At 38.9% G+C, this 12231-nt stretch overlaps 1 protein-coding gene across 4 annotated transcripts in view; it reads left to right on the forward strand.

The window, feature by feature from the left end:
* The window catches only part of PTPN3 (protein tyrosine phosphatase non-receptor type 3), a 274154-nt gene that overhangs the window by 189036 nt on the left and 72887 nt on the right, over positions 1–12231 (forward strand). For all 4 annotated transcript variants that reach the window (XM_043540415.1, XM_043540417.1, XM_043540416.1 and 1 more), the window contains 2 exons: positions 9259–9282; positions 11742–11940. In XM_043540415.1, coding sequence (XP_043396350.1) covers positions 9259–9282; positions 11742–11940 — 223 coding nt within the window. The remainder of the gene's footprint in view (positions 1–9258; positions 9283–11741; positions 11941–12231) is intronic.

Below are 12231 nucleotides of genomic sequence, written 5' to 3' on the forward strand. Positions count from 1 at the left end.
AATGACACCAAGATGGACGTTCTTTTATTTGGCGGGAAAAAATATTCTCATCTGTAGTTTTAAGCTCTGATAGCCATTTTGTTTTCAGTTTGATAAATGTGGAGTGGATCCTTGATACTGAGCTCTTTTTTTCCCTAAATCTAGTATAGTGTCAGTCTACTATCTAGTCTCAAACATATCCTGTATCTGATGCTGCTTCAATGCTTACTCCTCTGATTTGTTCCTCCATACATTTGTTCATTCTTGCCTTGATAACTAAAATTCTTCTGAAGCCTCTTAGCATACCTTGGACACCTTCACACCTCTGCATGGTCACATCATTCCATCCTGAAAGTCTTCAAGGACCTTGATGTCTCTACCCTCCTCTCCTTCCTTGTTCTTGTGCTAGCACTTGGAAAGTGTAAAGTGCTGCACAAACCGTAACATGCACCTTGATATCCTCACTTGCTTTTGCCTTCCTGCCAATTCAGATCTCTCCTTTGTTGGAGGTCACATCTTTGTTGCAGCACCCTCATCTGATGAGTTATTAACGCTTCATGCTTTTAAAAAAATAAAACTAAAAACCTATCCCATTTTTGTTATCTATAATTTCCGCAAGTTTATAAATATTTCACGAAGACAATGTTTTAAAGCAAACTAGCCATGTATATTTAAAAAATAACACTGATATAGCTTTATTCAACATCTTTAGCACCTACATATCCTAGTAGTATTGCTAATTATTTTCCCTCCTTTATTTTTGTATGAATTTAGCATTTGTGAAAGGTTGGCAAAGGTGAAAGGTTGCCAGAATGACAGCCGTAGAGAATTAAGTCACTAACTGTGCCACAGAAAATGTAGCACAGTTAGAGACCATGCACATTTACACACTGTCCTACGATGTGCCTGTGTCCTGACTTATGAAGGAACACTATAAGAAGAGGGAGAAATTCTCTTTCTGTGGCTATTAATTTGTGATGTCTTCTGAAACTCTGGTGGCAGTTAGTCCCAAAATTTGGTGATGTGTTGTGATATGACCACCTGTCCACTAGGGATTGGACTGACACACTCATTCCATACAGAACACAGAATAGCCATGGAATAGGGCTGGTCTAAACTGGGACAATGCATTGCACTGGGAAGCATGTTAAAACATTTTCATTAACATGGTGTTAAACATGACTTTGACATTAGTGTGGACAAGAAGAGTGGTGTTTAAAAATTTTTTTAGCGTGACTTAATTTAAATTTACCATGAGGAGCTTGCATGTTTTTAAACGTAACTCCTTGTCCAGACCAACGACAAAGTTGCGTTTAACACAGTGTTTGTTAAAACCTGTTATTTAACATGATGCATTTTCCAGTGTAGACATACATCTAAAGGACCACAACTTTGGATCACTACTTTCTAGGATTCAGAGTAGCAGCCGTGTTAGTCTGTATCCGCAAAAAGAAAAGGAGTACTTGTGGCACCTTAGCGACTAATAAATTTATTTGAGCATAAGTTTTCGTGAGCTATAGCTCACTTCATCAGATGCATTCAGTGGAAAATACAGTGGGGAGATTTTATATACACAGAGAACATGAAACAGTGGGTGTTACCATACACGCTGTAACGAGAGTGATCAGGTAAGGTGAGCTATTACCAACAGGAGAGGGGAAAAAAACCTTTTGTCGTGATAATCAAGGTGGGCCATTTCCAGCAGTTGACAAGAACGTGTGAGGAACAGTAGTGGGGGAAATAAACATGGGGAAATAGTTTTACTTTGTGTAATGACACGTCCACTCCCACTCTTTATTCAAGCCTAATTTAATGGTGTCCAGTTTGCAAATTAATTCCAATTCAGCAGTCTCTCGTTGGAGTCTGTTTTTGAAGGTTTTTGTTGAAGAATTGCAACTTTTAGGTCTGTAATCGAGTGACCAAAGAGATTGAAGTGTTCTCCGACTGGTTTTTGAATGTTATAATTCTTGACGTCTGATTTGTGTCCATTTATTCTTTTACGTAGGGACTGTCCAGTCTCTACGTAAACCAGTCGGCGCACACTTCAATCTCTCTGGTCACTCGATTACAGACCTAAAAGTAGCAATTCTTCAACAAAAAAAACTTCAAAAACAGACTCCAACAAGAGACTGCTGAATTGGAATTAATTTGCAAACTGGACACCATTACATTAGGCTTGAATAAAGACTGGGAGTGGATGTATCATTACACAAGGCAAAAGTATTTCCCCAGATTTATTTCCCCCACTACTGTTCCTCACACGTTCTTGTCAACTGCTGGAAATGGCCCACCTTGATTATCCTACAAAAGGTTTTTTTTCCTCTCCTGCTGGTAATAGCTCACCTTACCTGATCACTCTAGTTACAGTGTGTATGGTAACACCCATTGTTTCATGTTCTCTGTGTATATAAAATCTCCCCACTGTATTTTCCACTGCATGCATCCAATGAAGTGAGCTGTAGCTCATGAAAGCTTAAGCTCAAATAAATTTGTTAATCTCTAAGATGCCACAAGTACTCCTTTTCTTTTTAGGAGAGGACTTGAATGGGGAGACTTAAAAAGACCTTGTTTACAGATATCTCCAAAACCTACATATTCTGTCCTGCATGCAGAAAAATAACCTTTTAGCTATTACCCGTACCAGCACCTGCTGTTACCACCTATTCCTTCAAACTTAGCTTACTCTCCCCACCTATTCCATTTCTTTCTGTAACTTAATGTAATTCATTGCTTTTAATTGAGATTTGAATGCCTTGTAAAATTATATTGTCTACCATAATATTTTCCTTTACCTTTTTCATATTTAACTGTTAGCGAACTCCTATTTTATACAGACATCTCCCATCCTTCCAGATTTTGGAACAGAGTTTCTATATAGACAAAATATGTAGGCCACATAATAGATTTTTTTTAAAAAGTGATATGCACTCATTCCTAGTCCTACATCTAATTTCCATATGAATGCCTGAGTAATTATTTAGAGCTAATGTTTAAGAGAACAATAGATAATAGAAGAAACTGAAAGTGGCAAGTGACACCTAGGCGTCAGTATTTAATGTTGTTTTAAAATTGAATTAAGTAAAAAAGGGAACATTTTAGCTTTGACAGAAAATGCGTTACAGAAAGCCCTTTTCCCCCATACTGATGTATACAGTCAGACTTCTTTTAACTATTAAAAAAAAACTAAATCCAGAATACTGAAGGACTCTGAAGGAAAATTTGAAATAGAGACAAGCCATTGTCTATGACCAAGTGTTACTGGTATATGCTGTAATAGCTTTCATGAAGCAAATATTCATCCTGTCACAATACAGCTTTGTAAGTCAAATATTGTACTAAACAGGCAGTTGTGACAGTCCCCAACTCCCATCCCTCTAAAAAGAGAGGAGGTTGATGGCAGAGAAGTTTCAGTAAAGGGTCCTTACCTAATAAATGCGCTTTCCTCTTGATCTGTTAGAGCCTGGATTCAGTGACTTTCCAAACACACTACAGAGCTTATCTGTTTTCCTTGACTTGTACCAGAGGTGTGAGAGAGGATGGTTAGGTTATAGAGTGCTTGGTTAAGGATTAGTTGGTTATGGGGAAGATCTCCATTTTTTTCATTACATGGTATAATTGTGTTTTGTTTTCATTCTGTCCAGCACCCAAAGTTCTTGAATAGTTACTGGTTTGTAAATTAAAAAAACAATTCAAAGGCAGCATGACTATTCTATTATAGCTTTGTTAGAAAAGAGACTGAGTAGTTCATCGTTGCACATGTAGAGCTGCAATAATCCAATTGGGCAGACAATTAATATGTACAGAAAAGCGCATTCATTCCACAGAGAGAGTAAACATGGTACCTTTCCCTTTGTTAGGTATACATAGAGAACTATTGTCAGGAAGTAAGTAATGCAAGGCAGCACTCTTACTTAATCATTTCTGTGAAGGTTAGTTATTTACCACTGACCAAGGGGAGTGGTATAGGATGGAAGGAAGAAATTGTGAATCAGTTTTAAAAAATGTGTATCTCCGTGTTTTCTAAATCAACACTTAACTTGCACCTTACCTTCATGTTATCCTAATGGTTAACATTCTTCAGTCTAATTTTTGTGCTTGATGTTTAAGAATTAAATGTTAGAAAAGCAAAAAGGACTTGAGGTATTTATTCCAGTTTTGTGAGTCTATTTTGAGAAAATGTCAAAGTTGAATTAAAGGGCACCATAACGTGGTCACCTAGGACTGTTCCTCCACCATACTGGTCAGCTCTGTTCTGATTGTAAGCGAAAAAGGGTTTTCAGTTGCACACAGGATTCTTTTATATTTCAGTTAAGTACCCCTTCCTCTTTACAAGAGCAGAGCAGTATGAGGGGACATTCAGCATGTTTACTTTATGGTGCTCAGAGGTCTGAGGCTTGGGGAAAAAAAACTGATTAATGAATTCATTAATGACTTAATGAAATAAAACTATTACCTCCTCTCCCACCCACCTTTTTTTTCTTCTTCACACTTAGTGAGATGTAAATATGTTATAACCTTCTACACCTGCACTAATTTGATTGACCAGTTTTTTTAAAAACGAATTATTTTGGTATGGCACCTCACTTCATGTGAAAGCATTAATAGTGGATTTCATTTTAAGTTTATAGATAATCTTGGTCTAGATAAAACTTAGTCCTTCCATGAGTGGAGAGGACTGGACTAGGTGACCTCTCTAAATCCTTCCAGTCCTATGGTTCCAGACACTATGGATCTAGTTTGCAGCAATGCTCAATTATGGCTTTTACTTCCAGATGGCATTATATAATATAAACAACAAGGACTCCTTGGTGTTTTTGTGGATATAGACTAACACGGCTACCCCCGATACTTGACATTATATAATATAGTTGATCTGTTTTAAACAATTGAATGCAAAAATACTTTTTTTTCTGTTTAAAGTTCATTACCATTTGGCATTCATTATTGTATTTTCCACAATATCACTTAATTACTTCTAATTTAACCACCACAGTTCATGTAATTTTTTTAACTAACTGAAATACACAGGTATATTTACACATGCTATTTCTAGAGATAACTACTATATAAGGATGTAGATAGTTGTTGTCCCAAGATCCACCATCTGCAGAGTTGTAGATCAAAAAAGGCTTAGCCACTTTTATTATTAACATATATTTATAACAACAGCAGCAATTTTTTAAGAACCTTTCAGGGACATAACCAAATAAATAAATAAATAATAGTCCCTGTCCTAAGGATTTTACAATCCAAGTTAGATACAGTGATGGGACGCAGGGAGATGACATCACATTGAGGAGGAGAGGGAGACATACACAAAACAAGGTGACAAAGTTGCTTGCAGGTAATATGATATTTAATCTGTTTAACTTAGTTGCTTGAACAGACAGACAAAAAATAATCCTTGGAAAAGCCATGTGTTCACTGTGTCAGCTCCCTGAAACCAATGCTCTTTGAGGTCCCTAGCACCTGTCCCAGGAACTCATAATTTAGGACATTGGCTCCCAAACTGTGGTCAGCAGATCCCTTTCTACTGGTTTGTAGAATAAAATGTCTAAGCAACAAGTGGCCGTGGACTAGGAAGTTGAAAGAGGACACTGTAAAAGAAATGTAGACTAAGTGGTCTGTAGAATACAATGTGGAGAACTACTCTCATATAGAATATCTCCTCCTCACTGTGATATTCACTGTTCAGTGAGAGAACCTGGATTTGTGCTGGAAATGGCCCACCTTGATTATCATACACATTGTAAGGAGAGTGATCACTTTACATAAGCTATTACCAGCAGGAGAGTGGGGTGTGGGGGGAGAGAAAACCTTTTGTAGTGATAAACACCCATTTTTTCATGATTTGTGTGAATAAAAACAAACATCTTCTGTATTTTCCACAGTATGCATCCGATGAAGTGAGCTGCAGCTCACGAAAGCTTATGCTCAAATAAATTGGTTAGTCTCTAAGGTGCCACAAGTACTCCTTTTCTTTTTGCGAATACAGAGTAACACGGCTGTTACTCTGAAACCTGTCAATGAGACTGTAATCCCTAGAATATGGCCTGGGGGTGGGGTGAGGTGGGGTGTCCACTAGTGCTTCTCCCAGTGGTGGTGTGCAGTTAGTTCCTCAGTGCTGGTTTTCTGTTACCCCTTAACCATATTCTGTGGCAAGGCCAATAGATGCTGTAGCATTCTGGTGCAGCACTAGTGGGATGGTAAAACAATAGTAAATGTAACTCTGTTAAACTCCCCTTCTTCCTGCACCTCAGTTTAACTCTTCGCTGAAGCACAGACTAGAGTTCTGTCTGGTAATGCTACAGCTGTTGTATGTGAAACCCTGATAACAGGTGTTAATAGTTACCAGTCCATTTCAGAGAGAGACTACCATACACTGTCTTACTAAAACATTTAATGCACACAATAAACAGTATAAAATATGGTAAATGGTATTTGGAAAACTATGAATAACCTTTAAACAAAAGCTATTAGTAAATCTATTGGTGTTTGTTTTACAGAGTTCCCCACTTTGTTTCTGTTACATACATTAAAATATAAAGTTTCAAGATAATATCTTTTATACTTCAGTGCGCACGCACACAAATACATTCCCCTCTGATTTTCTCTCAGAGAAGTCTCTGTAGTGTGGCCATAATATATTCTGTGTGTCACCTGGACTCCCCAGAGCTTCAGAAGAGTGGGAACATCTCTCTTTCAACACTTCAGAACCTGTCAGCAAACAGTCTGGGGATCTCCATAGCTAGTCCTATTCCAGCCCTTGTGTTAACAGCTGACTGCTCCTCAGTTGCCGAGGAAACAGAAATCTGCAGCCTGTGTTCAAAATGGTACAGATATTGGGATCAGCATATAAATCATCCATTCCCTCAATCTCTGTAAGGCTCTCATTCTATAGGGCACCATCTTCTCCCCATAAGCGCAGCTAAGTCAGGCAAGAATTTAAAAACCCTCACCACACTAAGCTCTGCTCCATTCTCTCTCTTTAACTGAGGCAGAATTGCAGTTTAGAGCAGTTAGCTGATAGCTAAATGTAAGTTCCGCTGGCTCTGTAGCCTCTAGGGTAACAAATGCTCACCCCAGCTCTCCCTCTGGGTCTGTGACACAGACCACAGTGGACAAAACATCCCAATGGAGGGCTTCTCTAGTAAGTAAAGCTGGAATAGCATTGCTCTGCATCCAAAGTTCTACATGACTGGGATGCAGCCCTCACAGCACATCTCATGGTTTTACGATGATCAGCTGCTGAGTCCACGGGGCTCCCTTTTTAACTCATATATATTCATAACCTTCCCCTTCCCCTCCGCCACCTGATGCTCTGATAGGCTCAGCTTTTGGAGGGTGACCCGCCAGGCGGATTGACCACAATGAAAAGTTCCTGTACAGATTCAGAAACAGCTACTGAGCATGTCTAGTAACTGCCACACCCTAGTTCTGAATGCTCTGTGCCCTGATTAAGTTGCCCTCCATGTCCTTCCCACCCTCCAAACTGTTTCTTTCCTTTGTTGAATCAAACAAGTTCAAATGCTGCAGTATAAAGCATGTAAGTTACACAGGCAGAAGATATATTAAAAATCCATCTTACTGAATTAAATCTAAAAATGAAGTATACACTGGATACAGTATTCCTCTTGTTTAATTTGCTATTTTAAAAAAAATTCATCTTCTGCCAAACTTTTTTATTCAGAATGCAGAACTGTCTCGTAAAGGTCTTCCGGAGGGAAGCTAGAGGTTTTGTCAGCTGAGAAAGTTTGGGACAGCAGATGGATAGGACCATGGGATAAGGACATTAGTTGTACGTTTCAGTGATCAAAAGTGAAATATTTAACACTGTTGGCATTTTAAATTGTCATTATTAGGTTTCAGGTTAACACATCATTGAGATAAAGGGAGCAATTTACACTTCCGGAAATGTTTCAGGCTGTCTGCAGTCATCTCTGTCCAATTTGTTTGTATGCTTGGTTCATGTTACAGAAGAATTAGAAATGTAAATATTTGTTAAAATATTTTAAAAGAAGGCTTATATTCTGGAGCACAATTTATCATCAAATTCCATGGCAGCAAAATCACAAAGCACATCTCCTCTTGCAGAAAATGACAAAGCCACCAATTTTTTCATCTCTGGACCTAGATTTAATGATCTGGCCCACTTAAGTAAAAACCACCTTGATAGAACAAAATGTGGTGGAAAACTTTCAGTAATAAAACTTTTTCCTGACTTTCCGAAGTAGGCAGTTCCTTCTAGGGTGTTTCTTCTAGATCTGTGTTCCAAATCCTCTTCCAAGCTGCTGTGTTGGGGTTGGGAACCAGAACCATCAAGGTCGATGCCTCTTTATATTTGGATGGGGCTGTTGGTCTTGCTATATACAACCCTGTTGGTTCCCAGACTGTGGACCACCAGTGATCTGTAGAGCAGTTGATGGTCCACAGAAAGCTGATTGGTGACACGGTGCTGGCTCTCCTTCTTGCTTTCAGTTTCTCCATCATATTGAGAAAAGCTAAACATATATTAAATACTCTCCTAGTCTTTTCCATTTAAGCAATTGCTGTAGTTGACACAGGGATTTTATGATTGCAGAGAGGAGCGGAGTGATTTATGCAATCATGAATGTGTGAGGAGCTGTCCACAAGTCAATATCTCTATTGAGATGTGGACCACATTTGGAAAAATCCCTGCTCTTCCTAGTCAAGCTGCTCTGTAATGAACATCAATTAACTTGCCTTTGCTCCCTCTACTGTATTGTACACATGTGCATGCAGTTATGCTTTTGTCTGCAGGTTTTCTGTATAAGCAGCCATTCTGCCTTGCATTTTGGGGACAAGTATACTGCAACTCTGCTAACTGCAAGGGCTGTGCCACTTTCATTTGTATCTTCAGCATGTGGTTTTTGCAGAGCATCAGCAGTGCCTTCTGTAGTCTTTGTGGGCCATGACAAAGAGCTCCATCTTGAGTGATAAGGAGTATTTTATTAAACGATCTGAATCCTGACACTGCTGTGCACTAGTATAATTTATGATTGCAGATAAACTTTTTTGTTAGCTGGCTTTGTGGTAGAAATGAAATGTTGGGGTTAGTTTAGTATTTCTTCAGTGATCCACAAAATCTTTAATTATTTTCCTGGGTTCAGGTTCTACTTCCTGTATAGAATTAAGTCCTTAAATTGCTATGAATACAGCCCTCAGGTCTTGAAATTGTTTTTTTAGATTAGAATTGTGGTACTTTGTTCCAATTCTCCTGAAGATATTTATCCTATGTTCGCTTATTGTTTTTGACAGGTCATCTGAACAAGAATCACCAAAGTGAGTTTTCTTATAAGCATACAAACATTCTACTGTTGAAAATGGGGATTTCAGATATGAACTAAAATTATGAATGAATGAAATCTTTGAAACCTTTCTATTTAAATAGTTAGAAAATGTCTTAAAAAAATCTTTAAAAAAATCTCAAAACTAAGCTTTAGAAATATGTTGAATTCTAACATGCCAGTAAGCATCCAAACATCGTAATTTGCAAAGTGTCACTTCTTTAAATTGCTCTGTAGAATATATAGTTAAAGTTTAATTATGCTAAAATCTGTTGGTGATTTATCTGGTAAATCTTTATATAGTACCAAAAACATTAAATTAAGCAGTTTGGAAGTCACATCCATCCCTAGTACTGTTAACTTTTCCTGCACTGGGGAATCATTATGGACTGTAATCTGATGTTACAAGAGAAATGTGAACATTTGCTATATTCCTCAAAGATTATGTTAGTGTGATCCACTTACACATCTAACTTTGGTATCTTTATAATACTGATTTATATTTGAATCATAAATATCTTGAGGTATACAATATTCATAACAATAATTACTAGAGAAACCAAAATCTTACCCCACTAAGCCCGAGAGACTACTGTTTTGCATGTCATTAGACTGCTGACAAGAAGAGACCCCTGTGCATCTCTGCTACTACAACTTCCAGAACACAGTGCTGAAATGGAGAATACCTAATCCTTCAAAGTAAACATGCACTCCTTCTTGTATTAGTGTAAAACTTCTGCCAATCTGCTCCAACTAATCCTCCGCTGTTCAATACAAGAAGTGAGGTAGTTGGAGTGCATGCAGATAAAGGCTGGAACTCAAATTTTTGCACACCACTACAAATAATGGCACATTCTCTTAGAACTTCCTACTTATTATTGCGCCTTACCTCATCCCGAACCACTTCCAATGGCTCTTTCCAGCTCCAGGGAACAGAGTTAAAATTGCATTGTAGGGATGATGTGTACTTTAACTTAATTTTCTATGTCTTGGTTTTCAGAGGGTTGTTTTTGTTGCTCTAGCTCTTCTTGTCCTGGTTTTCAGAAGTTTGGGTATAGCTGAATTCAATATTCTGGCACGGCAGAAGGCACTGCTGGGCAACCATAACTGCATTAACGAGGTTTTGGTGAAGTTCATTTCCTTGTCATTTTTAAGAATAGTTTCTCAGTATCCCCATGTTCCACAGCCCAGCTCTTTTTTTACTTCCTCTGGCTCCTTGTTAATGATTGCCTTGGCCACAGGATGCACTGGCTAGATGTTAGTCACTTCACTGCCTCTGCATCATCTTTGTGACTTCTTTCTCTCTGCCTGTATCACAGCCTGATTCTCCTCCTTCAGTGTACTTCCACAGGGAAGGGTGGGCATTGGAATGGGACCCACAGGCTATGGAGCTGGAGAGAGAAGGCAGGAACTATGCAAGGACTAGCCTGGAGTCAGTGGGGAACATTTTTTGAAGAGAGAGGGTTTTGGGGGACAGAATTCAAAGCCCCCAACGTTTCCTACTGCACAGCTTTCCTTTGCATCCCACTCTTTCCTGCACTGCTCCAGCAACCCTTTAATTGCTCCTAAATTCTTCCCCACTGCTCAGAATTCCCCACCACTGGTCCGACACTGCTCCATGACCTCCAGTGGTCACCTCCTCATGCCCACTGCTCTCACTTCCCACCCCCACAAGCCCCCACTACTCTGAGCACTGTTCCTCCCTCATCCTTGCCAAGTCCACTACCCCAGACCTGGGCCTAGTGTATGGGGAAGGAGCTCTACACATCCATCAGCAGCATAGGAAGCTCAGAGAGGTGTGAAGTGGTTCATTAATATCAGTGAGGTGTTCTGTGCTGAATGTCCCCCTACTATCTCAGTGCTGTGTACTGTGCCATTTTACTGAACATGCTCATACCCAGCTCCCCACCCTTCCTCAGTTTTAAAGGGGAAACAGAAAAAGGAGCTATAGATGTGGGAAGGCTTGGGGAGGCAGAGATGAAACTTCTATAAACTTTACCCTTAATAACTTTTTCAGTATTTTCAATATTGCTTCCCCAACAGCTGGATAAATGCCAAGTGCCTGAGATCAGTTTCAGGAGGATTAGAGGCATAGTTTGAGCCCCAGATGTACGCAAAAAAGTTTTAAAAATCCAGATGATTTTATCAACAGATGTTGGTTTTTTTGAGGGATAGCGCATATCTCATGAATGCCTTGTTCAAATGACCCCAAATTTTGACCAAATCACCTTATTCCCCACCCCCATGAGGCATGGTAAATTTGAAGATAATCCAGGTAATGGATTTTAGAGCATTTAGAATAGTCTGCTGTTAAATAGAAAGGGACGCTCAACTTTAACTGGCGCTCTGCTATAAGAAGTTGACATTACATGTTTGTAATTACTACTGTATGTTGAGTTTAGACCCATGAATATCAGTACCTTTTTAATATACTTTCTTTTTCTTTTAATGAAGGAATGTATTGGAAAATAGTCCAACACAGAACTGTCTGACTCATACCTCACCTGTTGCCTTGTCCCAGTCTCCCAATGGAGTTGGTAACTTTTCAGGCTCTTATCCATTGGATGGGGTGGACAAACAGTTTTTAGAAACATATGATAATGTCACCAAAGGGAGCTTAACAGAAGATTCCAGTCAGTACTACTGTGATAAGGTAAGTTGTTTAACAGAGAAGGCCTAGTATAAATGTGCATCCAGTCTGTGAGATAAAACATTCATAGGGTTATTCCAGCAGTGTTAACTTGACTGTTGCACAATTTACATGTTTAATGGCATGCACTAATAAGAGTAAGTCTGGTTTATTAAGATTTACATTTACCAAAGAGGAAAACACTATGCAATGTGGCAGGCCAGTCTGCCAGCTCTGTGGCTTTTCCATAGGCTCCAAATTTTCAAACCCACCTGCAGAAAAAAACCCCTAATTTAAGGGGAAAGCCCCATATAG

The sequence above is a fragment of the Chelonia mydas genome, chromosome 2 (assembly GCF_015237465.2).
Source record: "Chelonia mydas isolate rCheMyd1 chromosome 2, rCheMyd1.pri.v2, whole genome shotgun sequence".
NCBI lineage: Eukaryota > Metazoa > Chordata > Testudines > Cheloniidae > Chelonia > Chelonia mydas.